General features: G+C 42.0%; 2 protein-coding genes across 10 annotated transcripts; one reads left to right on the forward strand and one right to left on the reverse strand.

Annotated features, from left to right (window-relative positions):
• Positions 1-1,640: 1,640 nt before the first annotated feature.
• LOC112232760 (moesin-like) lies at positions 1,641-17,261 on the reverse strand. Of its 5 annotated transcripts, none has more exons than XM_042303348.1 (15): positions 17,204-17,261; positions 14,535-14,585; positions 13,419-13,502; positions 13,206-13,301; positions 12,748-12,870; positions 10,039-10,190; positions 9,656-9,739; positions 7,395-7,541; positions 6,471-6,567; positions 6,178-6,341; positions 5,951-6,081; positions 5,668-5,828; positions 5,155-5,238; positions 4,664-4,813; positions 1,641-2,243 (listed from the first exon to the last, which is right to left on the reverse strand). In XM_042303348.1, exons 2-15 carry the CDS (start codon positions 14,559-14,561, stop codon positions 2,079-2,081), a joined length of 1,665 nt encoding a protein of 554 aa, XP_042159282.1. In that variant the 5' UTR covers positions 14,562-14,585; positions 17,204-17,261; the 3' UTR covers positions 1,641-2,078. The 5 variants fall into 5 exon arrangements, with proteins under 5 accessions (XP_042159282.1, XP_042159280.1, XP_042159281.1 ...); XM_042303346.1 differs by lacking the exon at positions 17,204-17,261 and adding an exon at positions 16,173-16,432; XM_042303347.1 differs by lacking the exon at positions 17,204-17,261 and adding an exon at positions 15,616-16,143.
• LOC112238716 (zinc finger C4H2 domain-containing protein) lies at positions 12,777-24,342 on the forward strand. 5 transcript variants are annotated; one of them, XM_024407251.2, is made up of 5 exons: positions 12,777-12,901; positions 14,549-14,612; positions 19,278-19,449; positions 23,138-23,581; positions 23,695-24,342. In XM_024407251.2, exons 1-5 carry the CDS (start codon positions 12,898-12,900, stop codon positions 23,806-23,808), a joined length of 798 nt encoding a protein of 265 aa, XP_024263019.2. In that variant the 5' UTR covers positions 12,777-12,897; the 3' UTR covers positions 23,809-24,342. The 5 variants fall into 5 exon arrangements, with proteins under 5 accessions (XP_024263019.2, XP_024263021.1, XP_024263020.1 ...); XM_024407255.2 differs by lacking the exons at positions 12,777-12,901; positions 14,549-14,612 and adding an exon at positions 17,998-18,170 and having other exon boundaries at positions 23,138-23,310; positions 23,392-23,581; XM_024407256.2 differs by lacking the exons at positions 12,777-12,901; positions 14,549-14,612 and adding an exon at positions 18,000-18,170 and having other exon boundaries at positions 23,138-23,310; positions 23,392-23,554.

Raw genomic sequence — 24,342 nt, forward strand, 5'->3', positions numbered from 1 at the left:
CAGAAGTTTACATACACTCAATTAGTATTTGGTAGCATTGCCTTTAAATTGTTTAACTTGGGTCAAATGTTTCGGGTAGCCTTCCACAAGCTTCCCACAATAAGTAGGGTGAATTTTGGCCCATTCCTCCTGACAGATCTGATGTAACTGAGTCAGGTTTGTAGGCCTCCTTGCTCGCACGCGCCTTTTTCAGTTCTTCCCACAAATTTTCTATTGGATTGAGTTCAAAGTTTTGCGATGGCCACTCCAATACCTTGACAATACCTCCAATACCTTAAGCCATTTTACCACAACTTTGAAAGTATGCTTGGGGTCATTGTCCATATGGAAGACCTATTTGCGACCAATCTTTAACTTCCTGACCGATGTCTTGAGATGTTGCTTCAATATATCCACATAATTTTGCTTCCTCATGAAGCCATCTATTTTGTGAAGTGCACCAGTCCCTCCTGCAGCAAAGCACCCTCACAACATGATGCTGCCACCCCCATGCTTCACATGTTCTTCAGTTTGCAAGCTGCCCCCTTTTTCCTCCAAACATAACAATGGTCATTATGGCCAAACAGTTCTATTTATGTTTCATCAGACCAGAGGACATTTCTACAAAAAGTACGATCTTTGTCCCCATGTGCAGTTGCAAACCGTAGTCTGGCTTTTTAATGATGGTTTTGGAGCAGTGGCTTCTTCCTTGCTGAGCGGCGTTTCAGGTTATGTCGATATAGGAATCATTTTACTGTGGAGGAATCGTTTTATTGTGGAAATAGATCATGTTGTACCTGTTTCCTCCAGCATCTTCACATGTTCCTTTGCTGTTGTTCTGGGATTGATTTGCACTTTTCGCACCAAAGTACGTTCCTCTCTAGGAGACAGAACGAGTCTCCTTCCTGAGTGGTATGATGGCTGCGTGGTCCCATGGTGTTTATACTTGTGTACTATTGTTTGTACAAATTAACATGGTACCGTTAGGCGTTTGGAAATTGGTCCCAAGGATGAACAAGACTTGTGGGGGTCTACAATTTTTTTCTGAGGTCTTGGCTGATTTCTTTTGGTTTTCCCATGATGTCAAGAGGCACTGAGTTTGAAGGTAGGCCTTGAAATACATCCACAGGTACACCTCCAGTTTACTCAAATTATGTCAATTAGCCTATCAGAAGCTTCTAAAGCCATGACATAATTTTCTGGAATTTTCCAAACTGCTTAAAGGCACAGTCAACTTAGTGTATGTAAACTTCCGACTTCAACTGTACCTGTGAAATAACATCCTAAGAAAATATTGCAATTAAGATCAAACCCTTCCTCTCACTAATCTATCCATACCCTTCCTCTCACTAATCTATCCATACCCTTCCTCTCACTAATCTATCCATACCCTTCCTCTCACTAATCTATCCATACCCTTCCTCTCACTAATCTGTCCATACCCTTCCTGTCACTAATCTATCCATACCCTTCCTGTCACTAATCTATCCTTACCATTCCTGTCACTAATCTATCCATACCCTTCCTCTCACTAATCTATCCATACCAATCCTGTCACTAATCTATCCATCACTAATCCAAAAATCTATGGTTTTCATACCCTTCCTGTCACTAATCTGTCCATACCCTTCCTGTGCTATATCAAGTCACTAATCTAATAATTATGGTTTTCATGCTATATCAGCTAATAATTATTTTGCATAGATTCATTTCAAGATTGCAAAAACCATGAGCAAAAGCAGCATAAATTATGATATATTATGATTAATAGTATCATCACTCACTTTGATTGTGGTACTAGTAGTAGTACAGTCTGTAGTCCACAGAATTTTACTTGACCAAACTACAAATCCCATGAAGTTGGCACTCTTTAGTCACAGGGGACAACACACTACTAGGGAGAAGCATTAATGACTTAGTAATTACACTGTACCTGCCTATATGACTCCCATTTAAATACATAGATTCAGTACCACCTCTCTCACACTCTCTCTCTCACTCTCTCTCTCTCACCCTCTCTCTCACTCTCTCTCACTCCCACACTCCCACACACGCGCACACACACACACCTTCTCTCTCATTCGCATTCTTTCTATCCTTCACATGGACTCAAACTCGTCGATGCGTTGCTTGGTGTTGCCCTGTCGTATCTGACGGAGGGTCCTGTACTTGTCCCGGCCGGCCTTAACGTTCTCCGCGTGGATCAGGTCGTTGGGAGTATTCTTACTGTCGTCTCGAGCGCTGGCCAACTCACTACTCAGGGCCTGAGGACAAACGGACAACAAGGACACAAATAAACCTGTGGAGCGTCAACATAATATACTATCCATGGGAATGAATGTGTAACGCATGTCGTCTAAGAACCATAGCTCTCATTTCAGGGCTCAGGCCTGGAGGACGTTTTTACATTTAGTCAGGACTGAACCCAACCATGCAGAATTATGGTTAGGTTAGGGCCATAGGTTATATGTTAAATAAGTTAGGGTCTGGCTTTTGTATAGTCAGTCGGTCATCCTTCTGGACCTCTGTCATGGTCATGAATTAGAGTCATGGGTTTAAGGTTAAAGGTCATGGAGTGTGGAAGAAGTGAAAAAATTATGATTGTCTATCTACAATGACAAGCCACCGGGGTCTGACAACCTGGATGGGAAATGACTGAGGATAATAGCAGACGATATTGCCACTCCTATTTGCTCTATCGTCAATCTAAGCCTACTAGAAAGTGTGTTCCATCAGGCCTGGAGGGAAGCCAAAGTCATTCCTTCACCCAAGAACAGTAAAGCCCGCCACCCGAGTGGCGCAGTGGTCTAGGGCACTTGCTATGCCACTAGAGATCCTGGTTTGAGTCCAGGCTCTGTCACAGCCGGCCGTGACCGGGAGACCCATGGAGCAGTGCACAATTGGCCCAGCGTCGTCCAGGTTAGGGGAGGGTTTGGCCGGCAGGGATGTTTTTATACCATCACGAACTAGCGACTCCTGATGGCGGGCCGGGCGCAATGCACGCTGACACGGTCGCCAGGTGTACAGTGTTTCCTCAGCTGGCTTCCGGGTTAAGCAAGCAGTGTGTCAAGACGCAGTGCGGCTTGGCTGGGTTGTGTTTTGGAGGACGCAAGGCTCTTGACCTTCGCCCCTCCCGAGTCCGTACGGGAGTTGCAGCGATGGGACAAGACTGTAACTACCACTTGGATACTACAAAATTCGGGAGAAAATGGGGCAAAAAAATAAGAATATAAATAAATAAATGAGTAGTAAAGCCCCCTTTACCTACTCAAATAGCCAACCAATCAGCCTGTTACCAACCCTTATTAAACTTCTGGGAAAAAATGGTGTTTGACCAGATACATGCTATTTTACTCTAGACAAATTGACAACAGACTTTCAGCACGCTTACAGGGAAGGACATTCAACAAGCACGGCACTTACACAAATGACTGATGATTGGCTGAGAGAAACTGATAGTAAAAAGTTTTTATAAGCTGTTTTGTTAGACTTCAGTGCGGCTTTTGACATTATCGATCATAGTCTGCTGGAAAAACGTATGTGTTATGGCTTTACACCCCTTGCTATCGTGTGGATAAAGAGACAACCTCAAACAGTCACACTCCAAACTCCACTATGTCCAAGACCAAAGAGCTGTCAAAGGACACCAGAAACAAAATTGTAGACCTGCACCAGGCTGGGAAGACTGAATCTGCAATAGGTAAGCAGCTTGGTTTGAAGAAATCAACTGTGAGAGTAATTATTAGGAAATGGAAGACATACAAGCCCACTGATAATCTCCCTCGATCTGGGGCTCCACGCAAGATCTCACCCCGTGGGGTCAAAATGATCACAAGAACAGTGAGCAAAAATCCCAGAACCACACGGGGGGACCTAGTGAATGACCTGCAGAGAGCTGGGACCAAAGTAACAAAGCCTACCATCAGCAAGGGCATTGAAGATGAAACGTGGCTGGGTCTTTCAGCATGACAATGATCCCAAACACACCGCCCGGGCAACGAAGGAGTGGCTTCGTAAGAAGCATTTCAAGGTCCTGGAGTGGCCTAGCCAGTCTCCAGATCTCAACCCCATAGAAAAGCTTTGGAGGGAGTTGAAAGTCCGTGTTGCCCAGCAACAGCCCCTAAACATCACTGCTCTAGAGGAGATCTGCATGGAGGAATGGGCCAAAATACCAGCAACAGTGTGTGGAAACCTTGTGAAGACTTACAGAAAATATTTGACCTCTGTCATTGCCAACAAAGGGTATATAACAAAGTATTGAGATAAACTTTTGTTATTGACAAAATACTTTTTTCCCACCATAATTTGCAAATAAATTCATAAAAAATCCTACAATTTGATTTTCTGGATTTTATTTTCTCATTTTATCTGTCATAGTTGAAGTGTACCTATGATGACAATTACAGGCCTCTCTCATCTTTTTAAGTGGGAGAACTTGCACAATTGGTGGCTGACTAAATACTTTTTTGCCCCACTGTATATATACGGGACACGACAAGACATGGACAAAAGACGTCTGACTGCTATGCCATCTTGGAGCAAGGATCATGATGATGTGGTTGGTGACACTTTTCTTCATGAAAATCCAATATCTTGACAACTTGACTGCTGACATGAAAAACATTTTGGGACCGTATCAACAGTGGACTAATGGGAGTTCCCCTTTAAGTTAGGTGTTTCTGACCTTGAGGTGTTTCTGTAGCCGTTCATTCTTCTGAGCCTCCGTCATGCGTCCCTCCTCGCTGCGGTCTCTGACCATGCCTGGTGATGTCAGCTCGGCGCTGGCCTCGGCGCTGCTCTCGTCGGTCTCGTCGTGGTCCCCCTGCACAGAGTCCTGGATGTGGACACGGATGACTTTAGTCTTCAAATTAACATCCACCATGATCGCCAGATGACAAACACACACATGAGGAGGGTTACGCTAGCACACACACACACACACTCAAACACACACACTCACATTTAATCACTGTGGTTAGATAGAGGGTTACACTGGCACACACACACACACTCACACTCACATTGAATCACTGTGGTTAGATGGAGGGTTACGCTAGCACACACACACACACACTCACACACTCACATTTAATCACTGTGGTTAGATGGAGGGTTACGCTGGCACACGCACACATTTATTCATTAATTCCTTCATTTATTAATTTATTCTCTCACCCTTTTCTGCCATCTCTTTGTATCGTCGTCCTTCTTCTGCTTTACGTCCTCCAGAAGGGAGATCTTAGAGGTCAGATCAGTAGCCTGGAAAAAGAACCTTAGAATAATAAATGATTCTCCTCGTGTCCGTCTGTCTGTCGGTCGGTCGGTCCGTCCATCCGTCCGTCCGTCCGTCCGTCCGTCCGTCCGTCTGTCTGTTCGTATTTATTATGGATCCCCATTAGTTGATGTTAGAGCAGCAAAATGAAGGCAGTTTATACAATTTTAAAACATAATACATTCACAGGTTTCACAACACACTGTGTGCCCTCAGGCACCTACTCCACCACCACCATATATCTACAGTACTAAATCCATGTGTATGTATAGTGCGTGTGTGTGTGTGTGTCTGTCTGTGTGGCTGTGTGGTTGTCTGTCTGTCTCTGTCTGTCTATGTATGTGTGGCTACCTGTCTGTCTTTGTGTGGTGTCTGTCTGTCTATCTATGTGTGTGTGTGTCTATGTATGTGTGTACCAGGTTCTCCTGGTTCTTCATCTGGCTCTCTGACTGCTGTAGGAGGGCTGCCTTGGTCTCTTCCGCTGCCCTGCGCTCCTTCTCCAGACGCTCTGCCTCCTCCTGGGCAAACGTCCTCTCTTTCTCCAGCTCCAGGGCCCTGCGAGTCCTCTTATCCAGCTCTACACATACACATACACACATACGCACACATGCACACACACACACACAACATAATATGAACACACACAAGCATGCATGCACATACAGCACACACACTGTCAGATGACAGAATGAGTCTGACCTTCCTGAGCTTTCTTGGTCTCTTCCTCAATCTGTTTCAGTCTGCCTATTAGCTCCATGGTTTCTCTGGCGATCTTCTCTGTCTCCTTCTCCGCATTCTCCCTCTTCTTCTTCTCGCTCTCGAGCAGAGCTCTGGAACGAGGGACACAAGGGATGAGTAAACATGTGCTAACAAACTCATCTCTCTCTCTCTCTCTCTCTCTCTTTTCTCCATGTCTCTGTCCTCACTTCTCCATCTGTCTCTTAGTCTTCTCCTCACGGGCCTGGGCTTTCATCTGCTGGACCTCGATGGTGTCTGGCTTCCTCCTCCTCATGTACAGGTCATGGTTTCCCATGCACAGCGCCAGGATACGCTTGTTGATCCGTAGACGAGGGGCGTAGAACACAAAATCCTGGAACAGACTCATTTACCACAAATGCCTCTTGAAAACATTACGTGACCTTTTTTAATACTTAACAAACGGGTCAGAGGTTGATTTATAACCAAATACACAGCAGATAAAGAAACAGAGGTGACGTACCGGGGCTTTCTTGTCCATGGGCTTTATAACAAACTTCTTGTCGTTGAAGGAAATGTTTCTGATCTCACTCCATGGGAAGCCGATCTTAGGGGTCATCCTATAAAGAAAACACTGTAGAATAGTTCACTCCAAAAGTAACGTTTATCCAATGTTTTCAGACTTCAAAAGTAGTCTAATATCATGATGAATCTATGGAGAATTCGGATCTATACTGAACAAAAATATAAATGCAACAATTTCAAAGATTTTACTGAGTTACAGTTCATATAAGGAAATCAGTCAATTAAAATAAATTAATTAGGCCCTAATCTATGGATTTCACATGCCTGGGGATACAGATATGCATCTGTTGGTCACAGATACCTTTAAAAAAAAGGGAGGGGCGTGGATCAGAAAACCAGTCAGTATGTGGTGTGACCACTCCGCCTCATGCAGCGCGACATATCTCCTTCACATAGAGTTGATCAGGCTGTTGATTGTGGCTTGTGGAATGTTGTCCTACACCACCTTCAATGGCTGTGTAAAGTTGCTCAATATTGGTGTGAAATGGAACAGGCTGTCGTACTCCTCAATCCAGAGCATTCCAAACATGCTCAATGGGTGACATGTCTGGTGAGTATGCAGGCCATGGAAGAACTGGGACATTTTCAGCTTCCAGGAATTGTGTACCGATCCTTGCGACACGGGGCCGTGCATTATCGTGCTGAAACATCAGGTGATGGCGGCAGACGAATGACAGGACAATGGGCTTCAGGATCTCATCACGGTATCTCTGTGCATTCAAATTGCCATAGATAAAATGCAATTGTGTTCGTTGTCCGTAGCTTATGCCTGCCCGTACCATAACCCCACCGCCACCATGGGGCACTGCTAAATTGACATATTAAGTTTATATTTTTGTTCAGTGTAGTTAACGGTTCCAACCTGTCAGTGTTCTGGTATATGTTGAGGCCCAGAGCGTCTACCCCCAGCCACAGCTCTGAACCCTTCTTGTTCTTGATGCTGAAGTAGTTGACTCCATACATCTCTAGATCCTGAGCTATCTTCAGATACTCCACCATGGCATCCTCCCTGGGGACAGATTGACACATAGACACACACAGACAGACACAGACACACATAGACACACATAGACACACATAGACACACACAGACACACATAGACACACATAGACACACACAGACACACACAGACACACATAGACACACACAGACACACATAGACACACACAGACACACATAGACACACACAGACACACATAGACACACACAGACACACACAGACACACACAGACACACATAGACACACATAGACACACACAGACACACATATACACACATAGACACACACAGACACACATAGACACACACAGACACACATAGACACACATAAACACACACAGACACACATAGACACACACAGACACACACAGACACACATAGACACACATAGACACACAAAGACAATCAGTGAGGAAGATGCTCTGTATGCAGCTATCATAATGCTTGGCACATTCTACATACACTGAGTGTACAAAACATGAAGGATACCTGCTCTTTCCATTACATAGACTGACCAGGTGAATCCAGGTGAAAGCTATGATCTCTAATTAATGTCACCTGAACCCTCTACAGTCTACAGACTAAACCTTGTCTATATACCGGGGGAGGGAAATGTTTTAAGAAGGTCATACCAAGGATCATTTAGATATTTTATTTTGAATTTTAAGACCCCTTGATGTATCCCAAAAAAGTATTATTATTTGATGAATATTTTAAAGTGGTCTTACTGCTATTAGCAAATGCATTGAATAACAGATTGTCCCCCAAAGAATGTAAAAGACGTTTGTTCTGAAGTGTTTGTCCTATATCTGGCGGCAGGGTAGCCTAGTGGTTAGAGCGTTGGACTAGTAACCGGAAGGTTGCGAGTTCAAAACCCCCGAGCTGACAAAGTACAAATCTGTCGTTCTGCCCCTGAACAGGCAGTTAACCCACTGTTCTTAGGCCATCATTGAAAATAAGAATTTGTTCTTAACTGACTTGCCTGGTTAAATAAAGGTAAAATAAAATAAATAAAAATATCTGAAAGATCAGGAAACATTTCTTGTTGTTTTTTTAGATTTTTATACATGTATTTCACCCCTTATTTTTGGCACTAAACATTCTCCATATATAATTCCATACGCTTTTTCAACTGGTACTGGGGGACCTTCAGACGAGTCTTGTGTGGCCTGTGGAGCAAAACAACCAACAAAAAATGTGTTTGTGAGACCTTTCCACAGAGGTGTCCTATTAGTGTGTAGCCCAAACTGTTGGGACGTTACAGACAGAAGTTGGCAGATCGGCTGTACCGATTTCAGACGAGTACCAAGACGCTTGTGGGGGTCGTAGGGCAAAACGGAGAACCACCATTGTGTTCATGAGAGTCTCATCTTCCCATAGAGTGTTTGTAGGACAAACCGTTAGGATGCTACAGACGATTTTGTGAGGTTTCTGGGATGTCTCATGGTCTTACAAACATATGCAGAAGTCCGAATGCGGTGGATTGAGACATATCCAAAGCAAACTAAAGATATCTCTGGCTTAAACTGACATATATTTCCTGGGGATTTGTTTATTATGCCAATTAGATTTCCACAGGGGTGCGGACATTGACTTTAGTTTTTTTTAAATCCACTTCAATTACGGGAGATGAAGGATTGGAGACAGGTTAAAGAAGGATGTTTAAGTCTTGAGACAACTGAGACATGGATTATGTATGTTTGCCATTCAGAGGGTGAAGGGGCAAGACAAAATATTTAAGTGCCTTTGAACGGGGTATGGCAGTAGGTGCCAGGCACATCGGTTTGGGTCAAGAAGTGCAAAGCTGCTGGGTTTTTCACACTCAACAGTTTCCCATGTGTATCAAGAATGGTCCACCACCTAAAGGACATCCAGCCAACTTGACACAACTGTAGGAAGCATTGGAATCAACATGGGCCAGCATCCCTGTGCAATGTTTTCGACACCTTATAAAGTCCATGCCCTGACGATTTGAGGCTGTTCTGAGGGAAAAAGAGGGGGGTGAAACTCAATATTAGGAAGGTGTTCTTAATGTTTTGTACATCAGTGTAAAATCAGTGCAATACAAGTAAGCCAGTGTTAACTTGGATTGTACTGTGAGTAGAGAGGACATGTGGTCTTACCTCAGCACTCCCTTGTGCTCCTCATGCCACACCTTTATCCTATTCTCCCACTGCTCCTTGTTCAGCTTGTGCTGCTCCAGAACCCTAAGGGTAGAGGAACCGAGAAGGGCCAATTAGGAGGGTAGAGAGAAGATGGTAGCCTAGTGATTAAGAGCGTTGGGCCGGTACTCAAATCCCAGAGCAGACTAGGTAACTCTCTCTGTATAAGAGTGTCTGCTAAATGAAATGGAATTGACCCCAACACTGATCTGAGTATGGAAGACAACAATCAGAGGAGCGTCCAGGGAGACTTGGAATAGATCTCTCTTCAAAATGATCACCAGTTTAGCTTCTGTTTGTGGGCTGAGGTATGTCACACAGGGGGACAGGGAGAGACGACACACCTCTGGGGAAGCAGCTTGTCCCTGCTGAGGTAACCCGGGAAGTGGTAGTCCTTCTTGTAGTCTCCATGTTTGGTCTGAACAGAGTAGGAGGCCAACAGCACAGCCGTCTCAGGAGGACAGTAGATATCATCATTCAGGATGCCTTCCTTCACCTGCAGTGACATACATTATAAACAGTGTGAGCTGTGTGTGTGTGTCTAACCTGTGTACATCTTAATATACATACAGTGCATTTCAGATCCCTTGAGTTTTTCCACATTATGCTACATTACAGACTTATTCTAAAATAGATCAAATAAAAATGTTCCTCGTCAATTTTTTGGGGCAAATTAAAAACAATTCAAATATGAAATAAATTATTTACATAAGTATTCAAACCCTTTGATGTGAGACTCGAAATTGAGCTCAGGTGCATCCTGTTACCATTTATCATCCTTAAGATGTTTTTATAACTTGATTGGAGTCCACCTGTGGTAAATTCAATTTATTGGACATGATTTGGAAAGGCACACATCTGTCTATATAAGGTCCCACAAAAACCAAGCCATGAGGTCTAAGGAATTGTCAGTAGAGCTCCGAGACAGAATTATGTCGAGGCACAGATCTGCGGAAGGTGACCAAGAAATGGATGGTCACTCATACAGAGCTCCAGAGTTCCTCTGTGGAGATGGGAGAACCTTCCAGAAGGACAACCTTCTCTGCCGTACTCCACCAAACATGACTTTATGGTATAGTGGTGTCATGACATTAGCCTCTTTGGGTATAGCAAACCCGTCCCCCTCTCCCTGCCTCCCCCTTGCCTCCTTCAACTAGGCTGCTGTGGTCAGAGGTCGTAAATTCCAGAGAAGACCCTGCCACATAGTATAGAGAGAGTACATTTTCATAGAGGACAAAGGAAAATCTTCCACCTTGAACTTGAGGTACGAACAAATTTCATGTTCCGGAGAAAGTATAAAAGATCGGTGAAGAATCCAGCTACGAACTGGTCCGTTTGTCACGACTTGGGAAGCTCATGGGAGACGGTGTGGCTGCATTACCATAACGCTGTTTATATAATAGCCCCAGATATGAGGTTTACATCTAATTGTTGTATAAGATGAATGAGTGACTATGATACTGTTTACACAATTTTACCATGTGATTTTGGACTGTTTAATGAAGGAAAACTCAAAAAGGGGATTGGAGTTAACTAAATCAGAGGACCGCCCCTGAGCCCAGTAGGGTCAGACATCCTGGGACGGCCTTTTCTGCCATTCCAAATAAAACCCCCACTCGGGTTTTCGATCAGCAGACCGAGCTTACCTCAATTACGAGATGGCTAAAGGTTGCAGACCATGTTTTTCTCCATTAGGAAGACAAAGGTTGTAGACCATTGCTGAATCTTTTAACCATACCACGTGGTTAAACTCTTAGACTATCGATACCGGCAGAATAAGAACAAGTCTTTGATATTAATTACTAGTCTGCAGCTAGGAATTCGGTATCATTGAACGCGAAGAACGACAACCGCCGAAACAACCATTCTATAACAAATCACTCTGTCACTCTGAACAATCCCCTCTAACCACAACGGGGAGAGAGACGACAATTCTACAAAAGAAATGAACTTTTCACCAGCGATCAAGACGACACACTGAGCGTAAATATATATATTGATTGCAATTGTTCCCGAATGAGTGAGCGTTCATGTGCAAAGGACTAACTTTTCAATTGTTATAATTATCACTCTGTAGTGACTTCTTAGTCGACCCCCACTTCCCCTTTGTCTAACAAGCCGCCATGCCGGTTTAGCCCACTAGGGCACATTCTCCCATCATTTCATGTAACCACATTTACCCTGTTTGTTTGTTTGTTTATGCATTTCTGTGAATTAGTTAATAATAAATAAATGATTTAAGACAATTGATGTATGGATGACTCATAGTGAAGACTGGGTTCGTGCAGATAACCAACAATTTACGACGTTTGGAATGAGACTAACGTGAGGTAAAGTAAATAATTCATTAATTCAAAGACTAATTGATCAGATAAATATCTGAAAAGTTATTTTAGGAAATGATAACTTTGTAATCTGAATATTTTTCATTGGTGCCCCGACTTCCTAGTTAATTAGTTACGTGAATAATCAGTTAATCGCGTAATAACTAATTACAGAGAATCTTTGATAAAAACTATCAGTCTTCAGTTAATGATAGTAAAGACACGACAGTGGTCAGAAGGAAGCCACTCCTCAGTAAAAGGTACATGACAGCCCACGTGGAGTTTGCCAAAAGGCACCTGAAGGACTCAGACCATGAGAAACAAGATTCTCTCCAAGTAATGCCAAGCGTCACGTCTGGAAGAAACCTGGCAACATTCCTACGGTGAAGCATGGTGGTGGCAGTATCATGCTGTGGGGATGTTCTTTAGCAGCAGGGACTGGGAGACTCGTCAGGATCAAGGGAAAGATGAATGGAACAAAGTACAGAGAGATCCTTGATGAAAACAATCAGGTCTCCTTTACCTTTGATATAGAACATTGCATTGTTGAGGAAAAGCTTGTAAGTAAACATTTCTCTGTACTGTTCACACCTGTTGTTTCCTGTGAACGTGACAAATAAACTTTGATTTGATGTATGTGTGTGTGCACGTGTGTCTGGCCAGCTCGTGTGTGTGTGTCTGTGTATGCGCATGTAGTCGTGTGTGTGTGTGTGTGTGTGTGTGTGAGACCTGCAGGAAGAAAAGTCGTTGCGTGGCCTCTTGGATCAGTTCCTCAGCTACGTCTTCAGGGTAGAACTTGGCCCGGAACTTTATCAACAGAGGGTTCTCCCTGCGTACATCCTGAGCTGTCACCTGGGAACATTACAGCATTGCAACAACATGAGTGAGTTAATAAGTGAATGAATGGGTGTGTGTGTGTGTGTGTGTGTGTGTGTGTGTGTGTGTGTGTGTGTTTGCATGCGTGTGTGTTTACTCTGTGTGTGCGTGCAGAGCTGGATGAGCAGACTCGCAGGGCCCTGGAGCTGGAGAAGGAGAGGATGTTTGCCCAGGAGGAGGCAGAGCGTCTGGAGAAGGAGAGGACGTTTGCCCAGGAGGAGGTAGAGCGTCTGGAGAAGGAGCGCAGGGCAGCGGAAGAGGCAGTCCTATATGTTGTTACTGTCTGAGGAGAGTAGTGAGAATGTACTCACCCTCTTGTTGAGTTTGAGCCAGGTAGAGAAGCCTTTGCTGTCCTGGTACTGTAGGCCAAAGAACCAGGTCTCTCTCAGCCCGATGGTCTTCACTATCTACACAACAATGAAGAAGAAGATCACTTGTTTGTCCATAGTCGAGGAAACAAAGATTTGTCTGTCTGTCTGCCTGTCTGTCTGTCCGTCCGTCCGTCCGTCCGCCTGTCCACGTACCTGGTCGAAGAGTTGTTTGCCAGTGGTGCTGGGCAGGACGGCGAACTCCAGCTCAGCGTCCATGGTGGTGACACGAACATTGATCTACCAGAGGGCGTTCACATAGACACAAACTGGAGTATGAATGGGAGGAGAGAGAACTTAATAGCCTATTAAAACACATAGATAGAGTAATGGTTAGTATAATAGGTAGTATGCTTTACAATAGGGGATAGGCATGCAGAATACACTGAACAGAAATATAAACGCAACATTCAACAATTTCAAAGATTTTACTGAGTTCAAAGTTCAAATGAGGAAATCAGTCAATTGAAATAAATTAAGTCGGTTCTAATCTATGGGTTTCACATGACTGGGAATACAGATATGCATCTGTTAGTCACAGATACCTTTTTTTTTTTAAATGGGTATTTTGTGCATTCAAATTGCCTTAGATAAAATGCAATTGTGTTTGTTGTCCTTAGCTTATGCCTGCCCATACCATAACCCCACCACCACCATGGTGCACTCTGTTCACAACATTGACATCAGCAAACCGCTCGCCCACACGACGCCATACACGTGATCTGCGGTTGTGAGAACGGTTGGACGTACTGCCAAATTCTCTTAATTTCAGGCGCCTCCAACGTTATTTAACATTCAGCTCTGGTGGACATTCCTGCAGTCAGCATGCAAATTGCACACTCCCTCAACTTGAGACTGTGGCATTGGGTTGTGTGACAAAATGTCACATTTTAGAGTGGCCTTTTATTGTTGCCAGTACAAGGTGCATCTGTGTAATTATCATGCTGTTTAATCAGCTTCTTGATATGCCACATCTGTCAGGTAGATGGATTATCTTGACAAATGAGAAATGCTCATCAACAGGGATGTAAACAAATATGTGCACAACATTTTTGAGAAATATGCTTTTTTGTGCGTCTGGAAAATGTCTGGGATCTTTTATTTCAGCTCATAAAACATGGGACCAACACTTTACATGTTGCGTTTATATTTTTGTTCAGTGTACTAAGGGGCTAAGCGAATTATATGTCTCTTACTATGATTGTAAAATTGTGTGCTAGGTTCTTAGGGACGTAGAAGACCCCCAAAATATAATATAATTATGTTTCTTACATTTTTCTGTTCAGCCTGCAGGATCATCCAATCGCAAGAGGTCGTAGGGGACTACAAGCAAAACATGAAGCCCACAAGGTATTTTTAAACGTTAAATATTATTTAGGGAGAATTCTCAGAACAAAATAGAGTTGAGAGTATTCTCAGAACAGGGGAAGGTTTATTCTAGGATTCCATGATCCACACAGAACTGTAGTGTAGGTTTCTGTTGTTGTTGTTTTGATGTCAATCATGTTAGTGAAAGTTTCCACATTGTGTGGACAGTAAAAATATCTATAATAAGTTCAAACCTATCCCAGGTAGCCCTCGCTAGGATATCCGAGGTGGTTTCTATTAACACTGAGCAAATTGGGATAAAGTTACTAAACAGCTGAGATCAGAGACGACCAGGCCAACCAGGAAGGCACATATTTAGGCCAATTATCAGATGTTTAATGTTGATCACATCGGCCTATTCTGACCAGGATACTTCAACCACAAAAAATATGAATGTTTCCACAAGTACAATGTTTATATTACTCAAAAGTGCTAAGATATAAAAGATTGAGTTTCAAAGTTGAGTGAACTCACTGTACTACAAGTGTCTCACAGAACAACGTACTGTTGTGTTGAAACACAAACTTTAAAAAACATTTGTGTCTGATGTGAGTGGTTAACAAACAAAAATGTAACTTTTAACAAACACGGTATAACTCAGGGTAGTAATACCGTAAACCTTTAAAATGGCTGGTTTCAAGTTGTAATGTCACATGCACACGTACCGTGAAATTCGATTCTTGAAAACTCAAAACCCCAACAATACAATAATAAATAACAATGTAATACTAGAAAAAGAACACAATAAATAAGAATAGGAAATGTGAAATACACAATAAAGGAAGTAAGCATATTATATACAATAAATAGTTTTCTAGACCATTATTCAGTCTCAGAGCAACAGAGACATTACTATGGGAAAAAGTTGGCCTTGTTTTACTGTCAAATGCTACATTTACACAATCTCACCCTAATCTTACACAAACAGCCACATTTGAACTTCAATCCAGATTTGATAGGATTAAGAGTATAAATGGATACTCACAGAAGACATTTGTAAATATTTTATCTCCTATATTATTACGTTCCTGAGAGTTTCTTCTTTCGGCATTAGCCTCTTCTCCACAGAGTCATATGAAAGTGCTTTCAATATTCACTGGGATTATGGTGAATTAAAACGAGCCATTGTTGTGTTCTCAGGACTAATCCAATGGCAGCCCAGGAATCTAACTCAAGGTGGATTATTGCGGTGTACTAACACTTGACCCTCACAGGACCACCGCAAAATGGCGCACAAGACGTTGAATTTACATCCACCTTTAGAATACGATACTTTCATATGAGATATATGATATAAGGCAATGTTGATAATATACTGTAGACCTAGCCTTAAACCCTAGACCACATTGCCACTAGCCAAGGAAAAAGTGATTAGTAAATACAACACTCAAGACATTCATTCCTACTTCTACATTGTTGTTGTTTTGTAAAAGACCCTCTGTCTTTTTCATTGTTCTTTTTTAATACAACATGTAATTGTTATTTTGTGAAAATAATGTTTTAAGAATTGAAACACAATAAGAAATCTACTATCAACTTTACCCTATGAGTGTAGGCAGTTGGCATCATTATCTTTAGAATTACATTGAAACAATGCAACCGTTTCCATTACAATGTTACAACAACAATGCTACGCAGCGTTTCTTAAAGTATGGGTCGCGACGTAAATGTATAATTATTTCATGAATTACTAGAATTGATTTGGTCAAGTGCAACTGCGCTCTCGGTTCAGCGCGCTATCTGCTTTGCAGCGGTTTCCGCTCAGTTTGGCAGCTGCGCGAGAGGGAGATACCCGTGTGCTTCGCGGTTTACCGGATCTTTTGTTCTCCAGTTTTGTTGGAAGATCCCTCCGCGACCCACCCGCTGCAGCGCTGTGGTTCAAGCCACTGACTTGTTGTTCTTCACCGCTGTCACAGGAAATGGACTCATGCTACCCACACGTTCTCACTGAGCTCAATCGTCATGAAACTCAAATACAGTGATTACTTTTTGTCTCTGGCATACAAACTTTGAGAAATAACGAGGAGCGCCCACAATGTTTTTTTTGTTTTGTTGTGTGTGTGGGGAAGTGGTTAGTAATGAGTCTCAAAACGAACAAATGAATAAAACGACACGTCCTGACCAAACATCCAGGCACTACTGTACATGGCGGTAAACCCAGGGAGTGATTTCAGAACCGGGCTTCAAGAAACAGTGCTTCAAAAGTGGAACAGTAATTCAACTAGCAAGGCATTGTCATTTTATAACAAGTGACGATAGGCATAAATAAGGGAGTACCATCTCATAGTAGTAGATGTGAGTTTCTCTTTCAACAATCCCCTGGCCTTTTAACGTTATACAGCTAATAGCTAACGTTAGCCAAAGCAAGCTAACTAGCCACTGATAGAGCAACCCTAAGAAACACTACAGATGAAGATTAAAAATGATCAGGCCTACTGTACATTTTACTATAGAAATTATTGTTGAAAACGAGTCTAGGTTGGAACTGTTGCTGTTACAGGAAATAATTTTTATTCTGAACTGGAATAAACTGACTGATTTGAAGCAAGATGCTTTTTGAGGCAAACACTCACACAGTTCTGGGTTGCGCATATGCAGCAGGAAGCGGTCTCCAGCCTGACTGAGAAAGCAGTAAATTGTTCTGATACAGTTTGGCACCACACACATATGCAAGTCAGGGTTCTCCTGTCTAAAGCAGCCCAGAATATACATGTTTGTTGAAAACTTCAACCAGCCATACACCTCTCATTAGGACTGTGTATGTGTGTGTTTTCTGGTCTATATCTGTGTGATATGATCAGTTTATTCCAGTTCAGAATATAAAAATATGTATTTTTAACAGCAACAGTTCCAACCTAGACTTTCTATCAACAATAATTTATACAGTAAGATGTACAGTAGGCCTGCTAATGTTTTATCTATACTGTTACTTTGGGTTGCACGATCAAAAAGTGTGTGTTCTGTTATACATCTGTGTAACGTGATCAATCCGTTTATTCAAGTTCAGAATAAAATTATTTATTGTATTTTAACAGCAACAGTTCCAATCTAGACAGGTATGTAAGAGTGTTTTTAATAGGGGAAAATAAACAAAAGATATCTATGGGTATTTCATTATTTGTTTTTGTCTATATTGCTTTTTTTTTTTGACATAAGGGCAATGATATTTACGTATAGTTGCATATTTTCCTACGCTTGGGTCCCAGGAAAACACAGAATTTCTTATTTGGGTCCCAGGCTGAAAAAGTTTAAGAACCCCTGATGTAACGGGTTTTATCAGATAGTTTCAGTGGCAGACGGACACTATGTAACAGTTTCCAGCCAGGGTCACTGCAGTACAGGACACGTAGACACTGGCTTTCCTAGCGCATGCGTGGTGCTTCATAGCGCATGTCACGGCTGAAGGTATTGTGTTTTTATTAGCTAGCTGGCAGACCACCCTGTCCTTCCATTAAGATCTAATTTATCAGGGCCTAAAGTCTAAATCATGGGGGACGAACAAGAGATAATGTGCAAACTAGAAAACATTATGGAAATACGGTAAAGATTTTTTTTCTTCTTCAAAAAGAAACCACATCTGGTAAATCAGGTAGCTGGATGGCTCAGGAAAAGAGCAGCGAGAAGCTAATATTAGCGTCTTGGCTTTGTTATTGAGCTAGGGAGCTAGCTATATGTGGCGACATAGCCTTGATCAAGGTTAGCCAGCAGTGGTGACCGTTCTATTGTTCTTGAAAGAACTGCAGATAAACTCTCGCTTTTGTTTTGCACATTACAACATTGCTTGCTAGTTATGTATTATGCATAACCAATCCAGCTGTTTGCATCAACAAAAATCCAGATGCGAAGTGCTTTGCCAGATTATCGGCTAGTTGGCTACTTAGCTAGCTTTCTGTCATTAGCCAGGTAACGTTAGCTAATAATTGGCTAACCATGGTTGGTGGTCCGGTTCCCCCAATGTCTGAGTTCATTCAGGCGGAACCAGTTGCAAATTTGCACATTGTTGAATAGATGTGACGCTGATTAGCTTGGCATCAGTAGAAAAAAAGATGTCTAGACAAGAATTGCTCCAGTTGTAACAATGGCATGTCGTGCACGAATATGTCGGTTATGCATGCATTATATTACTTATGCTCCTTGTTTCACAAACCCATCTATTGAAACAGCAACACAATAATACACTATGATGTCTCGGGTTCTGGTCTTTCTTTACAAAAAAAACATTTTTATCTGAAGAGGCTAACCTGGTTAAATAAAGGAGAAACAATAAGATGCCTTAGGGCAATTGGTTTCTGAAGCATGATTGAGTGATGTGAAGTTGAACTGACAGAATGTTGTCTTTGTGCCTTCTGCCCTGTAATCAAATTAATACTTGCAATTGTAAATAGTGCAGTGGTAGGTAACTACCTAATGCTGTAGAATTGGTAACTGGATCATTGGTAAGTAGCCCAGTGGTATGTAACTACTGAGTGGTGCAGCAGTCCAAGGCACTGCATCTCAGTGCTAGAGGCGTTACTAAAGACTGGTTCGATTCCAGGCTGTATCACAACCGGACGTGATTGAGAGTCCCATGTTACATTGGTAACTAGGGGTGTACAGTGATAACTAAGTAGTAATGTATTGGTTAAATTGTGTTTTCTATCATTTCAGGAATAAGACGGTACAGATGCAGAAGATCAAGTCTCGTCTGAAGTCAGAGTTTGAGTCCCTAGAGTCTGAGGAGAAACATCTGAAGGAATACAAACAGGAGATGGACCTCCTAATGCAGGAGAAGATGGCCCATGTAGAGGAGCTACGACTCATACATGCTGATATCAATGTGGTGGGTAGAGTAGAGGTCGACTGAATATGATTTTTCAACTCCAACACCGATTATTGGAGGACCAAAAAAAGCCAATATCGATTAATCGGCCAATTTTTATTTATTTGTAATAATGACAATTACAACAATACTGAATGAACACTTATTTTAACTTAATATAATACATCAATAAAAATCAATTTAGCCTCAAATAAATAGTGAAACATGTTCAATTTGGTTTAAATAATGCAAAAACAAAGTGTTATAGAAGTAAAAGTGCAATATGTGCCATGTAAGAAAGCTAACGTTTGAGTTCCTTGCTCAGAACATATGAAAGTTGGTGGTTCCTTTTAACATGAGACTTCAATATTCCAAGGTAAGAGGTTTTAGGTTGTAGTTAATATATTTATAGGATTATTTCTCTCTATACCATTTGTATTTCATATACTTTTGACTATTGGATGTTCTTAAAGGCACTATAGTATTGCCAGTGTAACAGTATAGCTTCCGTCCCTCTTCTCGCCCCTACCTGCGCTCGAACCAGGAACACATCGACAACAGCCACCCTCGAAGCAGCGTTTCCCATGCAGAGCAAGGGGAACAACCACTCCAAGTCTCAGAGCGAGTGACGTTTGAAACACTATTAGCGCGCACCCCACTAACTAGCTAGCCATTTCACATCGGTTACACCAGCCATTAGGCTGATAGGCTTGAAGTCATAAACAGCGCTGTGCTTGCGAAGAGCTGCTGGCAAAACGCACGAAAGTGCTGTTTGAATGAATGCTTATGAGCCTGCTGCTGCCTACCATCGCTCAGTCAGACTGCTCTATCAAATCATAGACTTAATTATAACATAATAGCACACACAAATACGAGCCTTTGGTCATTAATATGTTCGAATCCAGAAACTATCATTTCAAAAACAAAACATTTATTATTTCAGTGAAATACGGAACCGTTTGGTATTTTATCTAACGGGTGGCATCCTTAAGTCTAAATATCCTTGTTACATTTCACAACCTTCAATGTTATGTCATAATTACGTAAAAATCTGGCAAATTAGTTCGCAATGAGCCAGGCTGCCCAAACTGTTGCATATACCCTGACTCTGCGTGCAATGAACGCAAGAGAAATGACACTATTTCACCTGGTTAATATTGCCTGCTAACCTGGATTTCTTTTAGCTAAATATGCAGGTTTAAAAATATATACTTGTGTATTGATTTTAAGAAAGCCATTGGTGTTTATGGTTAGGTACAGTCATCCAACGATTGTGCTTTTTTCGCAAAATGCGCTTTTGTTAAATCATTCCCCAGCGTTGCATCGATTATATGCAACGCAGGACACGCTAGATAAACTAGTAATATCATCAACCATGTGTAGTTATAACTAGTGATTATGATTGATTTGATTGTTTTTTTATAAGATAAAGTTTAATGCTAGCTAGCAACTTACCTTGGCTTACTGCATTCGCATAAGAGGCAGTCTCCCCGTGGAGTGCAACGAGAGGCAGGTGGTTATAGCGTTGGACTAGTTAACTGGTAATGTTGCAAGATTCGATCCCCCGAGCTGACAATGGGAAAATCTGTCGTTCTGCCCCTGAACGAGGTAGTTAACCCACCATTCCTAGGCCGTCAATGAAAATAAGGTGTTCTTAACTGACTTGCCTAGTTAAATAAAAGGTATAATTATTTTTTATTTTTTTAAATCGCCGCCCAAAAATACCAATTTCAGATTGTTATGAAAACTTGAAATGGGCCCCAATTAATCGGCCATTCCGATGAATCGGTCGACCTCTAGTAGAGAGAGCAATAAAGAGTGTGTGTGTGTGAGACAGAAGCCACTATTCGACTTCTGAATGCACAAAAAGATTTTAAAAAGTAACGCATTATTTTTTTGTTGTTTGAAAAACAGACGTTTTAGGCTTTTAGTTATAGTGAAACCTAAATTCTGGTGTGTTCATTTTGACAGTTACAAAACATTAAGAACACTTTCTAATATTGAGTTGCACCCCCTTGCCCTAAGAACAGCCTACATTTGTCACGGCATGGACATAAGGTGTTGAAAGCATTACACAGGGATGCTGGCCATCTTGATGCCGATGCATCCCACAGTTGTGTCAAGTTGGCTGGATGTCCTTTGGGTGGTGAACCATTCTTTATACACACGTGAAACTGTAGAGCGTGAAAAACCCAACAGCGTTGCAGTTCTTGACACAAACCGGTGCGCCTGGCACCTACTACCATACCCCGTTCAAAGACACAAATCTTTTGTCTTGCCCATTCAGCCGCTGAATGGCAAACATACACAATTCATATCTCAATTGTCTCAAAGCGTAAACATCCTTCTTTAACCTGTTTCCTCCCCTTGAAGTGGATTTGACAAGTGAGATCAATAATAGCTTTCAACTGGTTTCACCTGGTCAGTCTACATCATGGAAAGAGCAGGTGTTCATAATGTTTTGTAATTTGGTCTTTTAGTAGTACATCTAGCTCTTTTTGCCCCAGTGGTTAAACTCTACCATTGAAATTGTGATGTAGAGGCACCTGGAGAAGGTTCCTATACGTCACCTCAAGGGAGGGGTTTGGTATGAAATACACTCCCTTCTAGATGTGCTGGGTGGTACCACCTTCTGGTTTCGTATAGAAACAAGCACCTTATTTGGCAGTGGAGTGTACCAATATATAGTGGAGTGTACCAATATATATATATATAGTGGAGTGTACCTATATATATATATATATATATATATATATATATAGTGGAGTGTACCAATATATATATATATATATATAGTGGAGTGTACCAATATATTTTGCTTGATGCTTCCTTGACTAGACTACTGACGTTATACAAAATTCAAAAGGCAGCAAGGCACACATTCTACATTTTGGTTTACCGTTTCACCCACATCTATGTCAAATCAAATGTTATTAGTCACATGTGCCAAATACAAACAGGTGTAGACCTTACAGTGAAATGCTGAATACAACAGGTGTAGTAGACCTTACGGTGAAATGCTGAATACAACAGGTGTAGTAGACCTTACGGTGAAATGCTGAATACAACAGGTGTAGTAGACCTTACGGTGAAATGCTGAATACAACAGGTGTAGTAGACCTTACGGTGAAATGCTGAATACAACAGGTGTAGTAGACCTTACAGTGAAATGCTGAATACAACAGGTGTAGTAGACCTTACGGTGAAATGCTGAATACAACAGGTGTAGTAGACCTTACAGTGAAATGCTTACTGACAAGCCCCTAACCAACAATTCAGTTTAAAAAATATGAATAAGAAATAAAAGGAACAAGTAATTAAAGAGCAGCAGTAAAATAACAATAGCGAGACTATATCCATTGTAACAAGAACTAGAGGACAATGGTGGTCATAGCAACTTCCTACAACTGATTAGTGGTGCAGTCTGTGGGTTCTAATCCCACGAGGCAGAGATATAGATATATTTATAATATTCATCCCGTGCCCACACACACCTAATTTCAACTATTTATTATGCACCCAATGGGGAATTCAAATTTACACTGCAAGTGGTACTAGATGTCAGGAACTCTGCACCTCAACACTGTCAGATAACTGTCCAGAGCTGTTTGTCCACCCACAACTTCTCACCTGGATGCATTTTTTAAAGGTGAAGGGGTTGAGAGTTACCCTTTAATAGTTTATGTATTTCTGTCCTCCTACTCCCCAGATGGAGAGCACTATAAAGCAGTCAGAGAACGACCTGAACAAGCTGCTGGAGACGACGCGGAGGCTCCATGATGAGTACAAACCCCTGAAGGAACATGTCGACGCCCTCAGGATGACCCTGGGCCTTCACAGACTGCCCAACCTCAACGAAGAGGAGGAGAAACTCTCTCTGGAGTCAGTACACATACTATACACACACACTTTCACACACACATCAACTGTTCTCTTTGCTATCTTCTATCTCTGTTGCCATAGTTACTTTGAGAAGCAGAAGGCTGAGTGGCAGAAGGAGCCTCATGAGCCCACCATCCCAGAATCCCTTGCAGCAGCGGCTGCCGCGGCCCAACAGCTCCAGGTCTCCCGGAAACAAGATGCCCGCCAGACCGCCACCTTCAGACAACAGCCTCCTCCCATGAAGGTACACAGTACACACCCTCCTATGAAGGTACACACATACACACCTCTCCCCTGTCTGTGTACCAACACAATAATGACACTGTACTGACGTCTGTGTGTCTATATAGTAATAACACACTAACATCTCTGTCCTCTCTCCAGGCCTGTCTGTCATGCCACCAGCAGATCCATCGTAACGCTCCTATCTGTCCACTGTGCAAGGCCAAGAGTCGCTCCCGCAACCCCAAGAAACCTAAGAGGAAGCCTGACGAGTAGACACACACACACACACACACACTCCTACTACCACCTCATATTGCTGAATTTCACATCTGGAATTCAGTAAAACATGTCGTCATACCCTTTCCCCATGCCATGGAACCTACATTTAGTGTAATCGTCATTAAGGGTTTTCTTTTTAACAGTGCTTGAGTGTTGAAATGTAATTGTTAACCTAAAGGTTTAATAGACCATAACCATGTTATATGCAATAATACACCATACTATACTGTAGCTGTACCCATGTTGTGATTGGTTCTGGCATTAAATGTGAAACGTACTGCATTTACTTGTTCCTCTGTATTTAACATGTTTACATTGCATGAACACTCTCCATGGCTGAACTATAATGACTGTGTTGTAACTGTTTGTGATATTGGACTGTATAACCCAGGAAGTTGTTCTAATGTTTACTGAAGGCATAATGGACGGTCAAGGACTGAGAGAACCACGATGCTCATTTGCTTTTAACAGTGTTGTATGTGAAACTTGAATACAAGAATACAAAAATAAAATGTATTTTGTACTGCA

This window comes from Oncorhynchus tshawytscha, linkage group LG21 (assembly GCF_018296145.1).
Source record: "Oncorhynchus tshawytscha isolate Ot180627B linkage group LG21, Otsh_v2.0, whole genome shotgun sequence".
NCBI lineage: Eukaryota > Metazoa > Chordata > Actinopteri > Salmoniformes > Salmonidae > Oncorhynchus > Oncorhynchus tshawytscha.